At 44.5% G+C, this 26,573-nt stretch overlaps 1 protein-coding gene across 3 annotated transcripts in view; it reads right to left on the bottom strand.

Moving 5' to 3' along the window:
• Positions 1-350: 350 nt before the first annotated feature.
• Positions 351-26,573, bottom strand: part of ephb3a (eph receptor B3a) — a 28,346-nt gene continuing 2,123 nt past the window's right edge. The window contains exons 2-15 of one of the 3 annotated variants that reach the window (XM_070919099.1): positions 21,175-21,239; positions 18,284-18,956; positions 16,073-16,228; positions 13,536-13,871; positions 12,668-12,792; positions 11,576-11,732; positions 11,261-11,369; positions 10,909-10,961; positions 9,746-9,868; positions 8,783-9,030; positions 5,052-5,267; positions 4,617-4,766; positions 2,763-2,956; positions 351-462 (exon numbers count right to left, since the gene is read on the bottom strand). In XM_070919099.1, the coding sequence (XP_070775200.1) occupies positions 351-462; positions 2,763-2,956; positions 4,617-4,766; positions 5,052-5,267; positions 8,783-9,030; positions 9,746-9,868; positions 10,909-10,961; positions 11,261-11,369; positions 11,576-11,732; positions 12,668-12,792; positions 13,536-13,871; positions 16,073-16,228; positions 18,284-18,956; positions 21,175-21,239 (2,717 nt within the window). Of the gene's footprint in view, positions 463-2,758; positions 2,957-4,616; positions 4,767-5,051; positions 5,268-8,782; positions 9,031-9,745; positions 9,869-10,896; positions 10,962-11,260; positions 11,370-11,575; positions 11,733-12,667; positions 12,793-13,535; positions 13,872-16,072; positions 16,229-18,283; positions 18,957-19,976; positions 19,992-21,174; positions 21,240-26,573 lie in introns of those variants that run through there. The other 2 variants (XM_070919101.1, XM_070919100.1) reach the window with 2 other exon arrangements.

Consider the following 26,573-nt stretch of genomic DNA (forward strand, 5'->3'; position numbering starts at 1 on the left):
TCTCCGGTCCTCAGCTGAAGGTGAAGAGAAGAGAAAGACTGATTCCCAACCAGCAGAAAACACATGCAGACATGCAAACACAACCTGAGAGGGGGGCAACAGGAAGTTTGGCTTTATGTCAATAGTCACAAATCCACAAGTGTCAAGTAATGAACACACACACACACACTGCAATCGAAAGTTCTCTTTAAATCAATCTCCAAACTGAGATCCAAATCTCCAAAACGGTCCTCTCTCTGTAGTCGGAGCTTCCTTCTTGTATTTTCTTCTTATTATTTTACATCAGGCTCTTCATGTCAGAGTTTCTAGGTAGTTTTCATCCATTTCTGTATCCTCCGGTCTGCAGCGGCTCACACCCTGATGGGGAGAGTTTGGCTCATCTGTTGCCGAACAATTTCCTGACTGCTGTCCGGACTCTTCCTGTTGTGTCCCGGCAGCGTCCCTCCGAGCCGCAGCAGGTCCCTGCCAACACAAAGCCACACAGGTCAGCAGCAGGTTCACAGCCACTTTAAACAAAAGACACAGCTCGTCATTACTCCGCTAAGTGCACTCATTGAAGGTGGATAAAGGTCTAATCCATCTTGGTGTCAGTGTAGCTAAATTCTGCGTAGCATATACGACCTTGTGGTCATAAACAATAAAAATACAGCAGCATGAGAATATGCTCAAATCTGCTGATCTAGAGCTTCAGTCCAACTCAAATGCCGAGCCAAATCTATTCAACACATTTCCAGTTTTAATAAAAGTTCAGCATATTTCACTGCTATCTTGGAAAAAAAAAGCGCAGCAGCCTCCGAGTGTCCTTTCTTCGTCGGCCAGTGTCCTTGTTTCTTAAGGCCCTCGTGGCTGAAGATACTCTACAGATAGCGCCGCATCTCATATCCTCTCTCTCCCTCCGTTATCTGCGCCAACATCACTGAGCGGGCCAATGGCAGGTGAGCAGGATCGAGCGTTCGCCGCCGTACGCGCACAACACGGGAGACGCTCTCTAAATCATGCTCTGACAACATGATCCTTTGCCTCTCCTCCTCCTCTTCCTCCTCCTCCTCCTTCTCCTCCTCCCTCTCCGTCTATCTCCCTTGCTGTTGCATATACAGATGAGGCCATAAATTAATCATTGGCATGTCATCTGCACACAGTGACACGTAGCATAACATGCACACACACACATAAGCATACCACACACACACACACACACACACACACACACACACATATCCCTTTCCTATTCGCCCATCACAGCATTGGGTGCGCCCTCCCCTGATGCATTAAAAAGCTCATTAGCAACCTAATTAAACACATTCCTCTCTTTTAGCTTCTCCTCAATCTCCCTTATTACTCACACTTCATCACCTCCTGCTTTTCCACATCAGCAGCTCTGGCTGCTGTCTGTCCTATCACCTACATTCCAGCATCCAGCCAAGTATAGGGGGAATTAAACCGAGGTCAGCCATTACATTTCCACACACAATTAGCTTCACTGAGCCCAAATCCTGGCATAGAAATCGCCCTTGGGGCTCGGTGTTAGAGTGAAACTGTGAGCCAAGGAGCTGGCACAAGACCTGGATACTGTATGTATGATTTCTGCCTTTTGTGTGCCGGGAAACAGGAAACCATCGCATAGTCAGAGCCACAGAGTCGGGGAGGCGCGCTTGATTCATTATACATCACTACAGAGCTGAGGATCTAGCATCTAAACCAGCACTAATCATACTGTTGACTGGATGCCAGGCTAACAAAATTCAGAACAAACACGTCGGTAAAAATGGCTGGAACGTTTGGAGTCGCTGCACTCTAAACAAAGTTGAAACACAACTCGTCAACATGACGATGGCTACCTATGAATAAGTCAACTTCTACGCTTCCAAGGGAGGTGTCAGAGAAAAAGAGGCAGACATCTGTCTGGCAGTGAAACCCTTCAGCTCAGAGAAATATCCTCCTAAATCAACTGAAAGGATAAAACAAACCAAACCCAACAAGCATGAACCTTGTTGTGCTTCTCTTTAAGGCAGCCACATTTTTTTTTTACTGTGACATCTTATTCCAAGAACCCGGAGGCTCTGCGCCGCTCGTCTCTGCACCAGGAGGAATCTTCATCCTGCACTTCACAGCCGTCATATACAATACAAGGGACAATTTCACACAAGGTGAAAGAGAGGGAATTGCATCACCCCTTTTTTTGCACTATTCTGCTGTTATTCTAGAAAAAACCTCAAAAGCATTTTGTGCTTATATGGAAAACCCAGCAGAATAATGGATATATTTTCAACAAAAGGTCGGCGACAGTAGCTGCCAAGTCAGCCAACAACAAAACTGCACCAACGCAGCCAACATTACACACCTAATGATGAAAGTTCCTGCAAATTTGTTATCAACTATTATAACATTTCTACTATGAGCTTCAACATTTACTGTAAAGTCTGGTTGCTGTTTTGACCTGAGATTTTTCACAATGCTCCCTCGATACATAGCTGCATGCCGTAGAAAGTACATTCAGCAAGTCGGAAAAGTTGCTAAATCTCACAACAAAGTTGCCAGGGTGGCAACAGTGAAGTGCTTTGCTCCTCCTAAAAAGAGCTGAGATGTGACACATTTTCCAAAAGCAGACACTTCCCATCCACCTTGAAACTTTTCTCCATTTGCTTCAATGTAAGAAAGCAAGTTTGAGAACAATGCCAGGGCATAAACTACGACATGAACCTTTGTTTAATCAAGAAAAGCGTGTGAGAAAACGCGCCCTCTGCTCTTGCCTATGGACTCACCCTGAGTAGGTGCTGGTCACCACCTTGAGGCTGGCGGCGTTGCGGAGCAGCTTGTCCAGGGTGCTGACGATGCGGGAGAACTTGGGCCTCAGGTTTCTCTCCTTCATCCAGCACTCGAGCATCAGCTGGTGCAGCACCATGGGGCAGTCCATGGGCGGGGGCAGCCGGTAGTCCTGCTCTACCGCCGTCATCACCTGTGGGACAGGAAATCACCCTTAAAGGTCTCCGTGAGGCTGCACTGAGGCACAACATGCTAACAGGCTCACAGTGACACTGCTAACAGATATTGTTTACCGTGTTTGTCATCTTAGATTTGCCTGTTAGCATGCTAACATTAGCTAATTAGCACTAAACACAAAGTACAGCTGAGGCTGATGGGAATGTTATTAATTCTGCAGGTATTTAGTTATAAACCAAAGTATTGGACAGACTAAACTTTTGACCTGATGATGGCACTAGAGGAAAAGTTAAGGGATCACCAAAGTTATCATAATTCATCCTCTGGGGAACTTGAATGTCTGTATAAAATGTTCCCACAATCTATCCAATAACTGTAAAGGTATTTCCCTCTGAACCATCAAAGTGTTTCATTGAATGCCGTTAGCATCACGTTCACGTTTACTGGGAGAAATATCGACCCAGAAGATCTTGCATGTGAGGATTCAAGCAAATATCATGTGGTGCTTCGACAGAAAGTGTTAACATTTGGATCTGACTCATTCGCGTTATGCTCACTCGGTTTGGCCTTTGTCAGCGTGGTGGAGGAACAATCCCCAGTTACTGTATTATGTCCTACATTAGACAGTGTCTCAGCTCGTGCTGTCACACAGTCCAATCTTCCCTTTCAGTGTCTTTACAAAACTATGAAAAACAATATTCTCAAGTCTTCTCAAAATTGTCACTTCAAAACCAGCATGATTGACAGGAGAGACAATAAGTGGAGGATGAAAACATTCGCTCATTGATTTGATTTCGCCTAGCAACTGCGTTTCCCTCCATAAGCTCTGTATGGGTTTTAACTCCCCACAACAATAAAAAATTGCCATTTGGGAACAATAAAACATTTCTGCTGTAGTCCTCCTCTCCTGCTGCTTGTCCTTTGATTTTTATGTCGTGCTTCTAGTCGGCGAGCACCTCTGTTTATACCTCGCGTTTGTTGACTGTTGCTTATTGAGCGATGACTGTGGCACAAAGGCTATTGGGAACAATAGAGGGCCTCCACTTTGATGCTTTCATTACTGCATGTGGGTTTTGTTATGAAAGTTATACATACATTACTGGCATTTTTCATTCCGGCTCCTTTTTTTAAATTTTTTTTTTGCTTTATTGCTATCAGTGTTACAACTCTCTTTCTGAAGCACAATACAGAGTCGATATTCCTCAGAGAATAAAGTTGAGGTGTACACATTGCTTCAGTACTTTGTTCAGGGAGGAGGAACCAAGAGATTTCTTTTTCTTTCCTGCGAGCTCACTGCTGTAGTTACGATGTCTGTGCAGTGCAGATAGCCTACAGGTAACAACGCCTGCAAAAAAAAATAGAGGGAAAGACGGGAAAAAAAGCCTTTTCCTGACTATGCCTTTGTGAGTGTGTGTGTGAGGCTTTACAGTATGGATTTGTAGAGGGTGGGCAGGCTCGGGCTGTAAATAAGGTGGTAAAAACTAGAACACAGGCACACAGCTGCACCAGCATCTGCAATGAGGAGATAAAGACAGCAGAACAGGCCCCGGTCCAACATGTCACGCTGGAAATCAAAGCCACTCTCAGCCGGCCCCAAACTTACACGTAAAACTCCCTGCGTGTGCGTTTGGTCTATGGATACGTGTTTGTAACATGACATGGTCAAGCTAACTCACATCCTGGTTGCTCATGTCCCAGTATGGCCGCTCTCCATAGGACACCACCTCCCACATGACGATGCCGTAACTCCACACATCACTGGCAGAGGTGAACTTCCTGAAGGCGATGGCCTCTGGCGCCGTCCACCGGATGGGAATCTTCCCTCCCTGCACACACACATACACACACACACATAGAGAGGGGGGGTGGTATCAACACCCTGGGAGACACTACAGTCCTATGAAAACACACACACAGAAGCTAATGCAAATTTCACAGACGGCCTTGCACACTAACGCAAATATTGGCACGCATGAACAGTCACACATGCGTCCATATGCACATGTGAAACAACTGAAGGGGATCAAATTAACAAGCTCAATTAAACAGTATACAAACACAGAGCGGAGTTAGCACACACATACACACACACACACACACATAATACTGACCAGGGAGCTGGTGTAAGTGGGGTCAGCGGAAGTGTCGTCCAGAAAGCGCGACAGGCCAAAGTCAGAGACCTTGCAGACCAAGTTACTGTTGACCAGGATGTTCCGGGCGGCGAGGTCTCGGTGAACATAGTTCATGTCGGACAGGTACTTCATCCCCGCAGCGATGCCACGCAGCATCCCGACCAGCTGTGTCATCGTGAAGCGCCCGTCGTTCAGCTACAGAAACACAGCCAGAGAGGGTGAGGCAGGTAACAAACAGGGAGGAAAGTGAACAAATGACGAATGAGAAGGTCAAAAAAAAAGGATGCGTTGAAATGTGGAGAAAGAGGCGATAGGGAAGAGTACAGGAGATAAGGAGGAAGCACCAGAGGCAGCCAATCAGTCGCCGAGGCCACATAAACATGACATCTGTCATAATGCTTCATGGCTGCTCCTGGCAGTCGGTGACAGCTGACCTTTTCACGCATGCTGTCCAATTAGCTGATTAATTAGACTCTTTACTGTAGTACTAAACCCATTAGGGCTCAATATTGATTCCACACACAAAAACAAAAAAAGGGAGCTGCAACGCTGAAATCAGAACCAGACAACTGCAGGTATTTTTTTCTTCATTCTCCAACTGACACAAACTAGTTGCAGGAACAGGCACTGCACGGTTGTTAACAAAAAACGTTGTTTGCATTTTTTTTTTTGCTTGTGAACATTAAAGCAAAATGGGCCCGTCAACTGAATTAGAATGGCATGTTGCTCAAAGCTTATTTTCCCCATTTGAAAGTCCTTGATTTGCAGAATTGTGCCCTTTCATGTTAACATTTGAGAGGCATGAAACAAATCTGAGATTAGGGCTTTCAGGGTTTAATTTACAATTCTCCACGTTTATGAAGCGTGACACAGAGGGATAAACTCGAGATCGTCATAAATCAGCACTCCAACATGTGAAGGCTCATGAGACCTGATGTGTGTGGACTGAAACGAATCAATGGAATATCAATACACAATTAACTGATATAAAAAAAAATGGATGAAGCAGAAACTACTCTGTGAGGTTTTCTTTCATGACCTGAATATTGAATAAAAGTAAAATATGGAGGAGGAGAAAAAACAACATAATCAATCCCTTCTTTCACAATGAGAAAGCAAAGACATGACATGACAAAACCATAAACATTCTGCTTTGTAGTCTGCACACTCCAATGAAGTCTGACAGCAAAACAAGCCGGGATGGATGGATGTGTAAACACCCATGATTCATAGCAGGCCTTCAAAGCCACATTGGACAGTGTGTGTGTGCGTTATTTCTGTATATCTGTAATGCTTTTACGTGTGCATATGCCGTGTGTGTGTAAGTGTGTCCATGTCTCCAGGGAGCTGCAGTACCAAGTCTCATGTGTGTGACACACATGGACAGTTTGTGCATGTGTGTGTGTGTGTGTGTGTGTGTGTGTGTGTGTTAACTCTATAGTCTCCTTGTTAGAGCAGAATTCAGAGTTCCTCTGAGTCACAGGCAGTGTGTCACTGGCTGGAGAGCGGGGGTGAGGACAGCACAGGCCGTGGAGTTTTTAGTGTTATTTGTCGGACAGCTGACTGAGAGGAGTGGGTGAGAAGGAGGGAAGAGGCTCAGGCTGGACTCTCAGATGTAGGTCCGCAGTTAATGATTGTTTCCATTATCGATTTATCAGTCAATTTCTTGTTTTAATAACGGATTAATTGTCTGGTCCATAAAATGTCAGGAAAAATTGTGAATAGTGTCCATAACAATGTGCAAGAGCCCACGGTGATGTTTCCAACTGAAAATTAATTGGCAATTATCTGATCATTGATTTATCATTTAAGTCACTTTTCAAGAAGGAAGAAATGCTGTTTGCTGCGCTCAGCGTCTCAAACGGTACTGTCAACGGTACATGACAGTAAACATGTCAGTTGGACAAAACAAGCTATTTGAAGATGCCACCTCGGGCTCCTTTTCACATCTCATCAACAAATTTACTACTTGATTATTTGAGAAAATAATTGGCAGATTAATCGATAATGAAAATAATCGTTAGTTGCAGCTTTTTCAAATAGCTTGCTTTGTCTGAGCAACAGCACAAAAGCCAAAGACGTTCAATGACAAACAAAAAGCAGCAAATTCACGCTGGTAGCAGTAAAAAAAACGATCACCAAAATTCAATTAATTGAATTTTAATTGACCAAATGATTGGGCTTGGTATCCATTCTCATTACCTTTTTACAGATCAAAATGCGTATCAACAAACGAGTATCAACAGCAGTTAAGTGCCAATAGTCAGCACTGAATGCCTTCTGAAGATCCGTCTCATTTACTTCATTTATCTTCTATTCACGAACTTAACTCTCACTCACGCAAAGTTCTTGTAAGGCTGCATGTTTAGACAACATTTAACATCGAGACGTTATAAATATTTATCACAAGTTATATTTAAATACATTATGTGGAAAATCATGTTTATATTCCTTAAATTAAGGTAGTGAAAAAAGCACCTACTAAAAGACATATCAAAGAAAAGCAGGGCTGCAACTAACAATTATTATATTAATAATCTGATCATTATTTTTCTGATTAATTGATTAATCATTGATTTTTTAACTTTACTGACCATCAGTCCAAAATCCAAAGCAAAAAGCAGCAAATCCTCACATTTTGATTAACATTCTGTCAATCGATAATCGATTAATTGACTTGTCATTTCAGCTCTAAAAGGAGGGAAGAGGACTTAGAAGGAATCTTTCAGCTGCATCTAACTGTTATTTTCATTACTGATAAATCTGATGATTTTTTATGTTTCTTTGCTCAATCAGTTGGTGAATCATCGGTCCATAAAATGACAGAAAGTAGTAAAAATGCCCATTACAATTTCCCTGAGCTCGAGAGGACAATTTGCTTGTTTTTTACAAAAAAACAAAGATGAAAAACTGATAAAAGCAGAAAATTCACACATTTGAGAAGCGAGAAGCTAGAACCAGCAAATATTTGCAATTATGCTTGATGCATTACTTAAAAACTAAATGTGTTGATCAACTAGATGTGGGTAGCACCAGGTATTGACAAGAAATATAGTAATTGTGTAATGTTCCTTTTTTTTATCATCTATGCAAACAATCAGCTGTACATCGCTTAAAGATAAACAGCTTTTAAGACCAGCAGCATTAAGTAGCCTCACCCTGCCTAACAGTTACAGTAAGTAGACTTCTTCACAGTGCAGCCATGCAAGAAAACACATTTTATTGAATGTAAATGACATGTAATAGCCCCCACACAGCTGGAAATGTACTGTGTGACACCTCATTTCTCATCCTGCCTTTGTTCAGTGCTTTGTGTAGGTGGTGGTGGTCTGAACCGAAAACTCTGATCAGTAATGTATTCTGTAGCCGTACAAAGACTCTCTAATACACTGAAGCAAACCTATCCAAAGGTCTGCTGTGTGACAGTTTTCCACCAGGAGTTTGAGCATTGGAAAGCCTGTCAGCATCAGTCAGTCACGTCAAGCAGAGACACTATGCCTGTCTCCAGGCGTTATATTGCACATTTAATCTCTATCACTCAGCAAGTGAGCGCCTCGGGGTGTTTTACAGAGAGTAAAACATTCCGATAACCCAGAGGTGTCGTGAATGACTGTCTGTGTCTGTGTGTGTGCTCCTCTCAGCTTTCATACAAACAGAAAGTAATCTTCCCTGTCAGAGGTGTTACGGCACGCACCTCCCACCAAGCTTACCCTGAGGAAGGAATCGAGTGCTCCGTTCTCCATGAATTCGGTGATGATGAGGACGGGGCAGCTCCGAGTCAGGACGCCCTCCATCCGGATCACGTTGGGGTGGTCGAACTGGCCCATGATCGAGGCCTCGGCGAGGAAGTCCCGCCTCTGGCGCTCGGTGTAGCCGGCTTTCAGCGTCTTAATCGCCACCACCATCTCCCTGCGACCGGGCTGCTTGAGACGTCCGCGGCACACCTCGCCGAATTCACCTGGATTGAGAGAACAAGGTGGGGGTGAGGGGAGGGGGGGGGGGGGGGGTGTGGGTGATGGGGGAGAGGGGTTGAGTGAGCAGAGGAAGGGTGGAGGGAATGAGGGAGAGGGATGTGCAGGGAGAGGGAACGTTACTGGTCGGATTCGGGAGTGAAGGAGCTGATTTGAAAGAGTCAGGGAGTCGGCTTCAACTGTGGGAGAGGATTAGAAAGAGAAGAGGAGAGGACAGGAGGTCAGGGGTCAAAGATGTTGGGGAGAGAAGGAGTGACCGGTATCGATCGAGTGTGCAACCTGGGAGCGGTGAAGGGAGACAGAGGACGGGCGAGGAACTTGAGGGTTTTGCATTTGGTTTCTGAGTACGAGTGTTTACAAGGGGGAGAGAAAGAGAAAGAAAGACAGAAAAGACAGGGAGGGGGGAAGGTTGAACGAGCAGGAGCAGACCGTCATTTGAGGTGAAGTTAGGACACAACATGCCGCTGGAGAGAGAAAAAAAAAACAGACTAGAGGGGAAAGAGCTACAGAGAAGATTTTCACTTCAATCCTTCCCACCCGCAGCTCTCATGCACACTCTGAATCCTAACCCCCTTTCTCCCAGAGAGGACTCTCTTACAGAACAGACCTCGGGGCTTGATGGCACACTCCTGTTCAAATGAATGATTAATAAACCTGAATTATTCTCCGTCCTCTTGGACAAAAAACGCAGGCGTAGTTTACCTGCGCCGATGACTTCTTCTATTTTCACGCAGGAGATGTCTATCTCTTTGGCAAACTCGTGGACAGCGTCGTTGGGGTCCTCGTAGGTGAAGGGGTCGATGTACACTTTGACCCCCGGAGAAACTGAGGGGGAGAAGTCACAGAGAAGTCAGCATGTAGTCACATCTGCCTGAGTGAAATCTATGTCATGATGTTAATAAGAGTAAATCACAATATGGCTATTGTATAAAAAATACAGATAAATGAAATAAATGTGATTCTTGTAAATTGCATTAAATGAATAGTTATGGGAAATATGTTTATTTGCTTTCCTGCTCAGAATATGATGAGACGATTGATACCACTCTCATGTCATTGCGATAAATATGAAGCTACGGCCAGGAGATGGTTGGCTTAGCTTAGCATAAAGCCGCAGGAAGCAGGAGGAAACAGCTTACCCAAAGCTCACCAATGAACGCGTTTTAGCTCATTTGTGTATTCTGCACAAAACAAACGAGATACAACGTGTTGATTTGTGAGCGTTAGAGGTGCTGGTAGGCAGATCTTTTGCACTTTGGACAGAGCCAGGCTAGCTGGCTTTATGCTAAGCTAAGCTAACCATTGCGTGGCTTTAGCATTTAATGGACAGACATGAGAGTGGTATCGAAGCAAGAAAGCAAAACGTCAAACAATTTCTTTGATTGCAACATAATTTTGAAAAACCATAAAGCTACATGTTTTGTGATTCATTGCCCAGGTCTGCAGTACATTTGTCTCCTTTTTATTTTACAGCTCAACGGATCTGTTTGTTAATTGTGTTTATTTTCTAATTTGATTTGTTTATTGATCAGGGACATTGTTCATTGGTAAACAGAAAAAATTAGACTGTAAGTGAGCCAGAGTTTGCCTGAAGGCTCATTTTAATCTGCTGTTCCAGGCCAAATGCTAATAATGCACCCTAGAGATACACTGAAACAACATATACTATAAAGTTCACATATAGAAAGGAGTATAGTGCCAAAATCAGGCAGACAACAAGGCCAGGACTTCCTCTGAGCAAATGGGGGAATGGTTTCGTGCCTCCATCAGGTGATTGGATAATTGATTGAATCAGTTGGTTAACTGTACTGGCATGACCAAGGACCACGGAGGAGACGGTTCCCAAGCCGAACACATAAACTTACTGTATTGCTGCAGCTTCTCAGTGTACTCCAGCTCTGAGCCGCTGCGCTGCTTCCTGTAAACAAGCAGCACATAAACAAAGTCACAATCTCATAATCAGTCTTGACCCTTTCCGGGTAAAGCAAATGAAACTAATATCTAACTCGACTATCGGATGAAACCATGGGCTGCCAATGAAGAAACCCAAAGAGCAGCTCTGGGTTTTTTTCTCCTCCAGAGCTCCTTTCTGAAGCTCAAGAGTAAGTATACGCCCTTTGAAAGCATGTAAAAATTTAATGAGCGTCTTTGTTCTGAGTCTAACTAACAAAATGAAACATGCAGTTCAGGCTGTAGTAATAAAAATCAAACACTTACTTAAGGCAGACAACAGCAATAACCACCAAGGCAACAATGACCACCAGACCCGCTGAGGCCGAGCCGATGATGAGAGGCAGCTGGTCCTGCACCGACTTCTGAGGGTCACCTGCACCACACCACACACAGAGACGCAAATGAGTAAATAACAGCAGAAACACTACTTGAGAGATTAAAGGGTGGCCTGTACTGCGAGTGTAATGGCTACCAATTAAGGCTGCCGCAAAAACGGCTAAGCTTGAACCTCTCATTAAGAAAACTGTAGCAGCACATCATTAAGAACAGACTGTAACGCAGGAGAGAGATGGTCCGTACTGTGAAGGCTGGTGCTGAAGTCCATGGGGTTGCTATAGCGTCCGTATCCAGCGACGGTGCGAGCTCTGACCTGCACCACGTAGGGCGTGGCGGCCCTCAGCCCCTCCACCTTGGCTGAGCTGTGCTGGGATGTCACGGTGTGGGACATGGCCTGACCCTGAAGTGAAGCAAAGGAGCTTTTTTAAAGCAGCAGTGTCGAGTGTTCCCTGGTGATTTTCAGATGGCTCTCAGTTAGCATTATAAAGCATGTGACTTTTGAAAGATGAAATAACGCAATGTTCATCTTACAAATTAAAAGTTGAATTCATGACCAATAAAACGCACCACTGCTCATTTCAATAGACTTTAAGGTTTTGCTACGACAGCTTTCCTGAACCTGGAATGAGCCCGTAGCTTGTGGTGGCTAATGTTGCTAATGTTAGCTAACCTAAGATAGAACATCACTGAGTAAGTTTGACTGTTCTCTAATTAGTTACACTACATTTTAGCATTCACCCGTATCCTGCAACTGTCACTTTTAGCAAAAGTTACAAAGTCTAAGATTAACATTAGCAGTGCAAGAAGACAAAATGCAGCCTTCTGTAGAAGTGGCCCTTATCAATCGCTCTGCTAATTCAAATATCTATATTCAGTTCAAAGATTTGTAGTCATTGACTATGTAGTTTGTTCATTTAATTTTGTTAAATGTCTGTTAAACCTTCAAACAAATGGACCTATTACTAAAACTGGCCTTACTGGAACCAAAGCAGACCCTTACATTCTTTTAATGCAACGCTGTTTTCAGTCTGAGCACCCGTTAAGGATCTAAGGGTCCAGGTCATAAAATGGACATGTTATATCTGCAGGGCTTTACTGGGGAATTTGATCAATACCAATGACGCAGTATTTACCAGCATCACCAGTTGCTGAGTCTAACCAGCCTATACTCTGCAACAACTGACACACACACACACATCACATTTCAATATAACATTTTTCAGCATCCACAAAAATGCTTCTCTCTGCATAGGGCTGGAAAAGTAGATTTTCAGAGTCAATAAAGCATGCACTGTGACCTACATTAAGGCAACAGCTAAAAAAGTTAGAGCTTACCCTCTCATGGTATTTAATTTCGTAGTCGAGGATGACCCCGTTGGGTTTCTCAGGGGGCAGCCACGACAGGCTGAGAGTGTCTGAGGTGGAGCGCATCAAATGGACGGTGGGCACTGCTGAAGGTGCTGCGGTTGGACATCAGAGTAGACACAGTTTACATTACACGTTAAGGTACTGGAAAGTTACTTTATTTGTGAGTTTGGGGGGATCGTCACAAGTTCTGAGGCTGCCAAGATTTTCCTCTTTGGAAGCCACAAACCATCACAGTAAGATCATTATGATTCAAAATACCTCAACCTGAACGGTTTAAGAAAAACGGGACATGTTTCACCTTCACTGTTCTGCAGCTTATTGATTTGTGAGGCCTGAAAGTGACTCGATTGACAGTCGTTGTCTTGGGTCCATAAACTGCAGTAAGGTGGATTAAGTGCAGGTTAACTGGGAGAGTAATTACAGCCTGTGAAAGGTGCTGAGCAGTTTGGTTGATGATGACGCTGCAAATATTAAGTGGAGATTTTGAAAGGTGACATTGTCAGTGATGTGACGCAAGACGCCTGGTTGACAGTGTGCTGAATGCTGACAGTGGAGATATGAAGTACATTGTATCTGCCTTTCATGTAACCCCCTCAGAAAGAGTTTTTCCATCTGTCGCTCTCGCCGAGCTCGTGCAACAATGTTTGCTTGTTGGTGTTAGTACTGCTCTGGATCCTACGAGCTCATTAAGACACTCATTGACATTGACTGAACGTAGGATCCACTAACCACCCTGTTTCATCGCGATGTTAAGTGGTATTGATCGGAGCAGCTCTATGAATTAACTTGGTTTGTGGACACATCCAATGTCACTGACAGATCTCCACCTACTAACCGGCTTGGTTGGTGGTGATGTTGACTGTGGAGTAGCTGGGTGAGACAGGGTTTTTCCCAGAGACCCCGTTGACAGCCTGCACCTCGAAGCTGTAGCGGGTGTGAGCCTGCAGGTTCCTCACCACCACCTTCCTCTGCCTCAGCCCCAGCCGGCGAGGCGCGATGTCTACGTTGTCGTCACAGCGCGTGCATGGGCTCTGGTCCCGCAGGCACTTCTTGCACACCACGTTGTAGACGAGGTCGCTCCTCCCGCCTGTGTCCTCGGGCTCCTCCCACTCCAAGGACAGCGAGGTCTCGTTCACGCTGGATATAACATTGCGAGGTGCTGAGGGGATTGCTGCACAAACACACACACACACACACACACACACACGTAGGTGTTTAAGAAGGTGGGCAAGCAGACTAGGAAAAACACACAACGGAGGCTTTAGTCATGTTCCCTATGCAGTGCTTACATTATTCTCCCTCAGTGGTGAAAGAACTGTTTTAATGTCTCTGTAAGAAGGCAACACAAGGAAGAATTTCATGTACAGAAATAGGCAAAGAGTGTAATCCTATCCTTTTTATAAAATCCTGTTGCACAAATAAATGTGTTAGATTGCTTTACATGCCCCAAACAAATCCTTAGGATGGAGCAAAGGGCCTGGAAACGTGTCAAAACATAACAAGTGGGAAAATCCTTCCTGGTGCAAATAAATAAATCAACATATTCAGAAACAGAGGGATAAATACAACTTGTCACTACTGTACTAAGTAATGGTCCTTTATTAAAAGCACAATGCCATACAGCTCCATTCCTATGCATACCTCCTCTTGGTGTTCGTGGAACTTAGCTAATCCACTCCTGATAGAAATTCATGTTCTTGTATCAGTATAACCCAAGGCCGCCACGTTTCAATGAGCAGCTCTCCGTTTTGAGTGAAGAGTGTTTGAAACCCGGATAAAGTATGATAACGGCAGAGGGAGGCAACAAAGATACTTCCATCCTTTTACCGCGAAAGAAGAGAAGGGCTCTCCCTCTAAGCTTCCAGCGGCATAAAGTCTAACCTGTCTCAAAGCAGAGAGAGAGAGAGAGAGAGAGAGAGAGAGAAGGGAAGGCTCTCAGGCCATCAGCTCTTGTCGGCCAAAACTGCCTGTCCTCTGAGTTCAGCTTGCCCTGAGCTGCATTTCACTCGCCCTGTCCTCTCTAATTAGGCAGACACAGTTCAGAGTGGAGGCTCTTCTAATTGGACACCCGTCTGAAACACACGCTGAGCCCAAGCTGCCGGCCATTGACTGGCTGAGTCTCTCTTGCGCAACACACCGCTTCCAACACAAAGCACAGGCGGCCTGGCACAAGCTCTGACAGACCGCGGGGACAGAGCTGTCAGGCCTGCGTGTTTGTGTGTGTTTGCGTGTTCAGTCAGAGGTGGTGCTTGTGTCCCTGCCCGCCTGTCTGTGTGCGCTGGTCAGTGTCCACAGTGTTCCTGTGACAAGGATCTGGGGAAGACAGTTGCGGGCCGTGTGTGTCATTAAATGCGACGAAAGGCCCCTGGGGGTGATTTTACACGGTCAAGGCAGCACATGTCGCTCTCCATCAGCACGACTGCTGGGACTTCTCTCAGAGGCCTGTGCATGCAGTGCAGGCCTGGACGCTGCAGTGAACACCGGACCAGACTAGTTAGAAATGCTGACACGTAGCCGCAGATTTGTCATTTTAAAGTCGAACTTAATTGTGAAATCTCCACAGTTTCTTGTGAGGGCATACCAACTACAATGATACTGCAGCTATAGTGCATGACTCTACATTTTTTAGAGAGGATAAATGCATTTGTGGAATCTGTTTTTAAAGGGGAATTATTATGCTCATTTCCAGATCTATATTTTAATTTTGTGATTCCACTAGAGTAGCTTTGCATGATTCATAGTTCAAAAAACTATTTATCAGATACTGACCCTTCGCGCAGCCCCTCAGTTCACCCTCTGTCTGAACCAAGCCGTTTGAGCTCCTGTCTCTTTAAGGCCCGCCTCCCTATAAGCCCACTTTCTTCTGATTGGCTGGCCAAGTTCCGGAAGTCTTTGGAAGAATTTCCAAAGGCAAACTGCAAACCTAATGTTACTAAGCAACGTTGACATAAACATAGACATCTCGTCTACCATATAAGGACATCCCTACCTATCTGACATCAGATAGACACGGCGATTGTAAAAACTGAAACGGAGCGTTAACTCACTATAAGCACTATTAGAGAGCTGCAGATTCAGGTGATCATTCTGAAAGTGACCCCTTTCACATCGTCACTTTCTTTTCACATTGTGATTTTGATAATTATAAAAATATCGATTACAGCTGCTTTCAATGTCTTCTATTCTGTAATTACAATTTCGAGTAGTACGCAGTAAGTACACACGTCAAAACAAACACCACAGATATGTTCATTTCAGTTGGGCTGTAAACACAATGATAGATGCAACCTGGCACTGATCATTTACTCCTCTGACTTTTCAAAAGAACATTTGAGGATTTTCTTTTTGTCTGTGCAGTGGAGGATGACTTACTGGTGCAGTCAGAGTCAGGGGGGTCGCTGTCAGCGCGGTAGAAACCATTCTGGCAGGGACAAATATTGGCTCCTCGTGCACTGGTGCGACTGTTGGACGGGCAGGGGGAACAGGATCCCTCCCCAAATTTTGATTTGAAGGTCCCACGGATGCAAGCTGGATGAGCGGGAGAGAAAATAAAAGGGACAATAAGAACAAAAGAGAAGGAAAAACACACTGTGCTGTCACTTATCTAAAAGACAAGTGGCTGTCACATCTGTCACAGAACAGAAACTGTACCTGTGAAGTACCCGCGAAGCCCAATATTCATGGAGAAAATGCTGATACGTACGTGAGAAATGGCGAACACTTAAGCATCGGGTCTTATCTATATATTTGCATCTGCTCTTTCTCTCTACCAGGTGACATTAATCTCCCCAAAAAGAGAGTCGGGATGACAGCTAAGTTTCATGTTAAAGAGGAGGAAAAGGAGGATAAAGATGAATATAGACTACTGACAGGAGATTGCTGTTGTCAGACAAACGGGGATGGAGAACGCTTCTGAGAAAAGGGATACACCCAATCCTAAACCCATCAATCAGTGTCTGTTCGGTCCTCAGCTCTCCAAACCACATCGCTGAATACAAACAAGGCCTCCACATGCATGCAGAACGGCGCCATAATAAGCCAATAAATCAATTCAAATGAAGGCACATCAGACTAGACGTGAATTAGCTGAGGAGAGTTATTAGAAAAATACACAAAGTATGGTAATCTAAGACGATGTGTCCAAGCGATTAATTTGAATTCCAAAGTGTAACGCTGAAGGTTGGCTGATATCGAGTCTTAAGGATAAACCGCATAAGCCCAGACTAAAGAAGGATTCAGATAAAGGGGATTAGCAGCAAAAGGTCTGGATATATCAGCCTCCAGAGCCCCCACGTTTTACTGTTTGCCACATTCCTAACTGGTGGTGTAAAAGTGGGGTCTCTGGCAAACATCTGTCCTGTCAGCGTGAGGGCTCATAAAACCCTGCCAGTGAGAGGGAGAGAGTGTGATTAACTAGTTAGGCTAAGTGGTCTTTTTCAGCTTGAACTCAAGTTCCTCCCTAATTCCCAACAATGGCACTTTTAGGGAAATCAGCACGGCTAATGGCCCCCGTATTGTGGCTCTAAAACCGTGCAATAAAAAACCAAAGAAGATAAGATGAAAATGTGCCTTTTTTTCTATCTCTCCCATAATTCACTGAGACCTTTTGGGCTCTACACTCTCTGAGCTGATTTATTTTCCTCCTATTACACACTGCATCATCATTTTCTCTTATTTGTTTGTTTTCCTCGCTCCTTTTCGAGAGGGTGCTGAATCACCCCACTGTCTTGCTTCAATCCATAAACCTCTTTGGAGGGCACCATGATTCTCCTGTTTTTGATACAGTAATACCCCCCCCCCCTGTTGTCTCTCCTCTCCTCTCCCTCACCTTCTCCCCATCTCATGCGGTGTTTGGCTGGCGAGCGAGCGGCGAGACTGAGGTAAGAAATGAAACGTCTGAGTGATTAATGTTAGCGTGGCAGTGTTGGCTCACGTTGGTCTGAATGGTGTTAATGAGTGTGGCCGACTGTAGATTAACTAACGGGAGGCCGCAGAGGAAATTACACTTCCTCATCGCAACCGCTTGCTGAAGCCCTGGAGAGCTTTTTATCAGGCATTGGCGGCAAGCTTTTAACCTTGAGCCGCCAAATGGCAACGAATGAGCTCCCCAGCGCATGTTAGACACTATTTCTCACGCCCAGGTGAGAGGAGGCTTTGCATGTCTTTCTTTGACTTCCTGCAGCCCCCCCTCCCTTTTCATTCTTCTCCTTTTGGCTGCTGTTCCCACCCCATCTTTAGCAATTCACACCTTTTAACTCACACTATCTCTCTTTCTCCGTTAATATCTTTCTTCTCTGGACGTTGGGTGCCTTTCCCTTCTATTATCTGCATTTTCCTCTCTGGCTCTCTATTTTGTGCCTCCCCGCTATCTTTCTCTCCCTCCCGTCCTGCTCTCACAATATTTGTATGCTGCTCCTCTCTGCAACACCTCATTAATTCATACTCTCCTCCACCCTCCTTCACCCCCTTTCAGGAGCCACACAATAAATGCAGAGAAGAGGGCACAGACTGAGGTGACTTGCACTGAGCATATAAAGGAGGTTTGGTTAAATAAAAGTCCAAATGTCTGTTAAATACACATACCCTGGCACTGAGTGCCGTCAGCAGAAGGTTCGAAGCCAGCGACGCAGGTGCACGAGCCCACAGGAACCATCCACTCGCCGTCCCCGTTGCAGTAGAGCTTCAGAGGGACGGACACCTCCATAGCGTTGGTCACACAGGCCCCCGGAGCGATGACCAAGGAGGTGGCTTCTGCCCCTGTAGCAGTCTCGGGGAAGACAGCGAAATTGGCGATAGTGGTGGAGCACTTCTTGAAGAAAACCCTGACTGAGATAAGCGACATGCAGGCGCCCAGATCCTGGAAGGCCAGGTAGAAGCCTGCCTTGGAGAGGGGGCCAAAGCTGCGCACTTTGGTGTTGATCCTGCCCGCCTCCAGCAGAGAGAAACTCTCATCTGGGGCGATTGTATCCACCTTCACATAGGGGTTCTCCCTCCACAGAGGGCTGGTGTCTGTAGCTGTGTCCCCCTCCGACTCGTAGTAAAACAGATTAAAGGTCTCTTTGCAGGAGCCGGGGATGTTGGGGATGCTGGCACAGTCACGCACAGAGAACTTGAGCTCCACATAGACACGCAGCACGCCCTTGCGGGGGATAAAGTCCGTCCTGAGCCAATTGTTCTGGTTGGGCTGTCGAACGTTACACACCTGGTAGGTTCTGATCGGGCTCATGGAGTCATCATAGCCGCTGACTTCCTCCCACTGTGGAAACAACAGAGGCAACACTGTGATAAAGAGAGAGACGACAGCAGGGAAACAAAATTCTCTGATGACGACTGATGAGTGGAATAGGTTTAGGAATAAAATGAGGCTTAATTTAATTGATTATCTAATGCTTTCTCTTAATGCAGCAACAGTTCTATTTCTCATCCGCCAACAACTGAGCTACAGCAGAACCTCGCTTATCCAATATGTTGTTAATTAATATTGAGCAATGTTAAACGCAGTGCATCCTAATGCAAACCATTCAAGCATGGAGGGCCTTCAAAACAGCAGCGCGACGTCTGATACAAACAGAATCTGAAAATGCAACACATGCACACTGACACACACACACACACACACACACACACACACACACACACACACTTTCCCACAGTGTGCTGTGTACATGTGGCCTGTGAGGAATAATTTGCAGCTAAAATGTTTCTAATTACATGAATCATTCAGAAAATTCCAATCACTACGGACTATTAATAGAAAACATTTTCCCATTAAAACACATTTCACGCATTATGCCTACTTGACTAACAGTTGTGATGCTGATCACGGGTTGCAGGTTTGGAGGAAAGAGGGATGTTTTGCAGCTACGATCATCACAAACGTGTTGGTTAGACCCTTATCGAAGTCCACCTTCAGTGGCTATTAAACAAACTGCAGACACACTTATAGGAGGCAGCGCTCATATTTATAACTGCTGCAGTGCAATCGAAATAGCCTCAAGAGGCGATTTGGTTTCTACAACATATATATTTGTTATCTGCGCAAAGAGAGATGAGAGCATTAAACTGTATATTGAGAAAAGGAACTTCCCCCATGTATCTATAATGCAAGCTGTGAGTTATTTATTAAAACGGCCATCTAAATGCAAGGCTGTCAGTGTGATTGCACTGTTGCAGCACTCCTGAGCACTTCAGGTTATTTAGAATATATTATATATGTATATATTGCCTACACATATAGCCTGAGGGCAGATATTTACATCTGTTGTGGTTAATATACCAGGTGGACTGATGACTGATGTTTTTACATCATGCAGCTTTGAAAATAATACATTAAGGACTAACGTGACACAGACATGACCGTGTCAATGTATAGCTTTATATATGGTTAACACTGGTCTTTGTATATGGTAACTAACATTACAGGCTATGATAAATGGCTGCATTGGTCAATAAATTTAGTCCATAAGGAAATAACCTTGTGAGAAGTCAATCTTTTTTTGATTTTTTTCCTAATTCCCCCTCGGACAGAATGCTTCGTTTCCATAACAAATGAGCTTCCCAGAAATTGATTATTTCAACTGGAAGAAAATAATGCATAACTCATCTCACGTCTCTGAGCTCCTGCGCAATTTATTCCCAAACGATGAGCCCAAGAGTCAGCATCAGATGTCGTAAATCACCGGCAACACGTTGATGCACTACCTGACAAATATGATAATTGCCGGCCCCCGAACGTATGGGCTTGTCAGGCGCGAGGAGAGGGGCTGCCTCGCCAGTCGTGACATATGACTTCATGGATGCTAGGACATTCAGAGCTGGCCCTTGTAGGGAAAGGAAGGAGGAGGGCTGCCGAAGATCGTTTCCATGGAAACTCACCATTTCCATTGACTGACTTTGCGCTCACGTAGCGAAGACAAATTACACTGGCCGGGAGTGGGGGAGGTCTGTCAGGCTGTTAGCCCTGGGGTCAAATTCATGTTGTTTTATTTTCTCACAATTCCTATAGGGGGTATCAACTGAAAACCTTAATTTCTGCCTGTAATGCGCTCTTGGGCCCATATTATAAAAGACACAGACACATGCTTTCAATTATCAGGCTCTCTATCCTGGGGAGACATGCAAGGTAGGGCCTACCTAATAGTCCTTACACACTGCGGGGATTTGCTTTGTGCATCTGCATGTTTGCTCATTTGTTTGTTTAAAGTACTATATTTGTTCGTCAAGCTTTTAGCATTTTCTAAATACTGAAAATCCTTGATTTCTTCCACACAATGTCACACAGTGTGTTTTTCATTTGCTTTTTAGTATCCAAGAAAGCAAACATACACTGCAAAAACAAAGATATAAAACAGTAGGAGGTGTGCTTTTCAAGGCAGACTGGGCTCTATTAACAAGCAAATGGAACAAATGTTACAAAGAAAGGAAAAAAAAGGGAACACAAAACAAACTAAACACATGCACACACAGTAACTCACCCCACTCTCTGGGAACGTGGTCCAAGCCAGCTCTGTGGTTGCCCACCGACTGTCCATAAGGGTTTCTGCAACAAAAGACAGGAGTAGGAGGAGGGTTAACAAACCTGAATTAAATGGTGTGCGGAGGAAAAAACAAATTGTTGCACAGCATTAAGGAGCACACACACAAGTTCCCTCTGCTTGACGAAGGATGCAGGTAAATCTTCCTCTCCCTCTCTTTCACAACCCACATGCACTCAGTTTTTGAAAGCACTGACAATCATGGCATACAGTGCATCCGGAAAGTATTCACGGCGCTTCACTTTTTCCACATTTTGTTATGTTACACCCTTATTCCAAAATGGATTAAATTAATTTTTTTCCTCAAAATTCTACACACAACACCCCATAATGACAATGTGAAAAAAGTTTTTTTGAAATTTTTGCAAATTTATTAAAAATAAAAAACTAAGAAATCACATGTACATAAGTATTCACAGCCTTTGCCATGAAGCTCAAAATTGAGCTCAGGTGCATCCTGTTTCCACTGATCATCCTTGAGATGTTTCTGCAGCTTAATTGGAGTCCACCTGTGGTAAATTCAGTTGATTGGACATGATTTGGAAAGGCACACACCTGTCTATATAAGGTCCCACAGTTGACAGTGCATGTCAGAGCACAAACCAAGCATGAAGTCAAAGGAATTGTCTGTAGACCTCCGAGACAGGATTGTCTCGAGGCACAAATCTGGGGAAGGTTACAGAAAAATTTCTGCTGCTTTGAAGGTCCCAATGAGCACAGTGGCCTCCATCATCCGTAAGTGGAAGAAGTTCGGAACCACCAGGACTCTTCCTAGAGCTGGCCGGCCATCTAAACTGAGTAATCGGGGGAGAAGGGCCTTAGTCAGGGAGGTGACCAAGAACCCGATGGTCACTCTGTCAGAGCTCCAGAGTTCCTCTGTGGAGAGAGGAGAACCTTCCAGAAGGACAACCATCTCTGCAGCAATCCACCAATCAGGCCTGTATGGTAGAGTGGCCAGACGGAAGCCACTCCTTAGTAAAAGGCACATAGCAGCCCGCCTGGAGTTTGCCAAAAGGCACCTGAAGGACTCTCAGACCATGAGAAACAAAATTCTCTGGTCTGATGAGACAAAGATTGAACTCTTTGGTGTGAATGCCAGGCGTCACGTTTGGAGGAAACCAGGCACCGCTCATCACCAGGCCAATACCATCCCTACAGTGAAGCATGGTGGTGGCAGCATCATGCTGTGGGGATGTTTTTCAGCGGCAGGAACTGGGAGACTAGTCAGGATAGAGGGAAAGATGAATGCAGCAAAGTACAGAGACATCCTGGATGAAAACCTGCTCCAGAGCGCTCTTGACCTCAGACTGGGGCGACGGTTTATCTTTCAGCAGGACAACGACCCTAAGCACACAGCCAAGATATCAAAGGAGTGGCTTCAGGACAACTCTGTGAATGTCCTTGAGTGGCCCAGCCAGAGCCCAGACTTGAATCCGATTGAACATCTCTGGAGAGATCTGAAAATGGCTGTGCACCGACGCTTCCCATCCAACCTGATGGAGCTTGAGAGGTGCTGCAAAGAGGAATGGGTGAAACTGCCCAAAGATAGGTGTGCCAAGCTTGTGGCATCATATTCAAAAAGACTTGAGGCTGTAATTGCTGCCAAAGGTGCATCAACAAAGTATTGAGCAAAGGCTGTGAATACTTATGTACATGTGATTTCTCAGGTTTTTTATTTTTAATAAATTTGCAAAAATCTCAAAAAAACTTTTTTCACGTTGTCATTATGGGGTGTTGTGTGTAGAATTTTGAGGAAAAAAATGAATTTAATCCATTTTGGTATAAGGCTGCAACATAACAAAATGTGGAAAAAGTGATGCGCTGTGAATACTTTCCGGATGCACTGTATCTGTGATGCCGCCTAATTAAGGCTTTCTCTCTCTCTGTGTTTGGCACTCACAAATGCACTCCTTTCAATATTCATTTGTGGAACTAAGAACAAAGCATCCTCCAAGATGCCTTCAGTGGGAAATATTCCATTAACCAGCACCGGTTCAGAAAGGTCATATAAGCACAGGGAAATTTATGTATATATGTGTATATTTTTTATTTTCTATTTCTTATTTTTATATTTTGTACATACTTTTAGTTCAAAATTTTTGCTACTTTCTACTCTTGAATGGGAGCACCAGTACTGTACAATTTTCCACCGGGGATCAATAAATTATTTCTGATTCTGATTCTGATTTAATATATCATTTGGGTGGGGGGGTGGGGGGGGGTCGGGGGGCTTTTGCCCAAAACACCTGGCGGTGCCATGCGTGTGTGTCGCCTCTCGCCTGATCTGATATTTGTCAAATCTGAGTTAACAGGTGATCTGAGCGGCTGTTTTCTTCACCTTGCTGTTTATGACTTTGCGAGGAGGCGAGAGCTGGGCAGACAATCACAGGAGAGGCAGAGAATAAACAGCAGGATCAATGAGCATTGTTGTCTGACTGTCAGTCGCTTGTCACCTGAGTGGGGGTCCAGCGAGCTCCTTACACCTCAGAAGGAGCAACCCCTCTCTAGGTTCTCAATATGCAGCTGTGGCCGCGTCGACTCCCATTGTTCTGTTGCTGTTAGCACATAATTACTGAAACAATTACACTTTGTTCATAGAGACTCAATGACATGACGCCTGCTGTGCACCATTTGCTCACAAGTCGTTGATAACGGTGCTAAAGGGGGGAGCGAGAGGCTAAACAAATAGCATGTCCTGTGCAGAACAACAGCAGCACTCTTGGTTTTGTTCTGGTATCATAATGTTGGTTGTATAATAATAATAATCGAGTACAATGTTACTTCACGTTTTGCTTTAAAGACAACAGTGCCGCGTGTCCTTGGCTTTTGTGTGTCAATAATAAGAAGTGTGATTGAAAGAATAGATCTCCGGTGCATCTGTGGCTGCTGAGCTAGAGATATGTGCGCTGTTTACAGTCTGTGCTCTATGTTCATTAGAGACACCACAATGGCTTTTCTTCTTTCTAGAGGACGAGGGACAGTGAATAGTGATCACTACATCCAACAGGACGGATTATTATCCGTGCTGTTCAACTGTGTGCCACGGAGAGTCCAGACAATGGGTGTTTTCATTGTAAGCAAAGATAAAAAAGGCACAGATCACACTAGAACTACATACAGTGATCTCTCCTCGTTTTAGTGCTTCATGGCGTCACGTTCACGCTGCAGTTACAAGACAAGACCAAAAGCAAGCAGTGAGACTTCCTAGTTCTTTGTTTCTATGCAAATTAGCTTAGCTGTGTGTGTTAATGGTAACAAGTTAACAAGAGTTGACAAATGGTATTTGATTAAAGGAAGAGTTTAGCATTTTGGTAAATACGCTTATTTGCTGTTAAATGATGAGATGACTGAGACCACTCTCATGTCTACTAGAAGCAGGGATAACGGCTAGCCTGGCGAGCTAACCTGCCCGCCAGCACCAGCAGATTATTTTGTTATAATTTTGTTTGTTTAATGTGTACAAAAACAGTTATGTCAAACACACAGGTGCATTTTGATACCTTTGGAAAGACCTAGGCTAGCCCCCCCCCCCCCCCCCCCCCCCCCCACATTTAGCCGACAGATGTGAGAGTGGTATCAATCTTCTCACCTAACTCTCGACAAGAAAATGTCCCAAAATGTTGAACTTTTCTTTAAACTAAAGCATGATTCAGGATGAATTAAAGGGTTAATTATCGCAGGATGTATCATGACTTCCTGTTTATCACCATTACGAAATGATCAAGCCACTATGAGTTCATGTGCTTCGTTAATGCTTCAAGGATCATGCAGCTACATGCAGATGTTTCCATATGACTAACAGTTTGATAAGAGAACAAGTACAGTTCTGTTTTCAAGCTGATCAAATGTGAGACCCTGAAAAGCCCCTTTTCTATGTAACTGGATTTCAGCTAATTTGGTGGAATATAGATTAGTGTATGAAGTACATTTGAATTAACAATCATTAAGTGATGATCCATTGAGCAACTAACTAACTAATCACATGAACTCACTTACTCATTTCTTAATGGTGAGCAGCAGGAATAAGCATTAGTTAAAAGCATGTGATTTGTAGCCTTAACCAGAATTATTCTATGCACAGATAACAGTGTTTTAAGAAATGTATTCCAACATTTAAAAAGAAATAACCTCCATCTTTGTTGACAATGGAGACCACATTTGTATAATATTTAATAAGTAATATTTATGCGCAAAGCAAATGTACATTTACTGGCAGAGCTTTAAATACAAAAGCAAGTCCTGTTATTCATTTATAAAAGCTTTCTCGGCCTTCTGTACTTCTGCGTGAGGACATGAGTGACAGCAGCTAATAACTCCAGTTGTCGAGCCCAAATACGATTGTGAACAAGGTTGTTTTACTGATTAGCACGACTTGAGCCAGAGAGGAGGAACTAATCAGTGAAATCAGCGGCTGTTGTCTTTGCTTGGCTACACTCGGCCCTCTGTGGCACACAGCTGAGTGAGTACTCCTGGACTACACGCTGCTGATCCAGCCCGTCCCTCTGGTGTCTGATCCGGTGCGTCACCCCTTCCCTCTTCTCTCCTGGTGCCCAGAGGCAAGAGAGAAAAGGATCGCTCCGCCTCGGCTAACCACAGGCCTGAGCTGATGCTCCTTTAAACAGGCTTCACCTCACACAATGCGCATGCAGGGGCAGCAGGTTGCCCATCCTATATCTGTAAAAGCCAGGTTCAAGCCCCCGTGTGAGCAGGATTTCCCCTTGCTGAAGCATTCTCAATGCAAGATGCTGAAACCATGGCAGATGTGCTATCCTGTATTCGAAACCTGACCTATGACCTCGCTGTGGAGCAAGAGAAGACATTTCTCTGCAAAGGTTTTCAAGAATCATGTTTGTTTGTTTTTTACAAAAACTATAATTAGCCAGAAGGAGGGGGTGACACTGTGTATCCTCCAGCTTAACATCTGAGTCCAGGCTCATGTGTTGCTCTAAAACACTCAAATTTCAGTATGAAAAAGGTTATTGTTCGCCAGCAACTCTCAAAGTGTGTTATCGTCAACTCACTAAATCCTAGAAACCGGTTAAGATTGAAAAAGATCCCATTTGTTCCACAGTTCTCCCCCTTTCTGTCAAATTTACAGTGCCTCTGAGATCGCCTCGCTGCTATAACTCAAATCCAGAAATCTCCCCCCTCTCCCATAAAACTACAGCAGCGGTGGAGTCATTCAGCCCCTGGGGTAAGAAAACAATGCTGCAGTGGGAACTTTAGAGCATCACCACCCGTGGCATTTACCGTTTTTTTTTCTGATCGCCTGCCGGAGCCAAAATGCCACACAACTGTGCATTCTCAGAGCGCTTTGGGAGCTCACACATGCTAATGTT

This window comes from Enoplosus armatus, chromosome 14, assembly GCF_043641665.1.
Source record: "Enoplosus armatus isolate fEnoArm2 chromosome 14, fEnoArm2.hap1, whole genome shotgun sequence".
NCBI classification, from domain to species: domain Eukaryota; kingdom Metazoa; phylum Chordata; class Actinopteri; order Centrarchiformes; family Enoplosidae; genus Enoplosus; species Enoplosus armatus.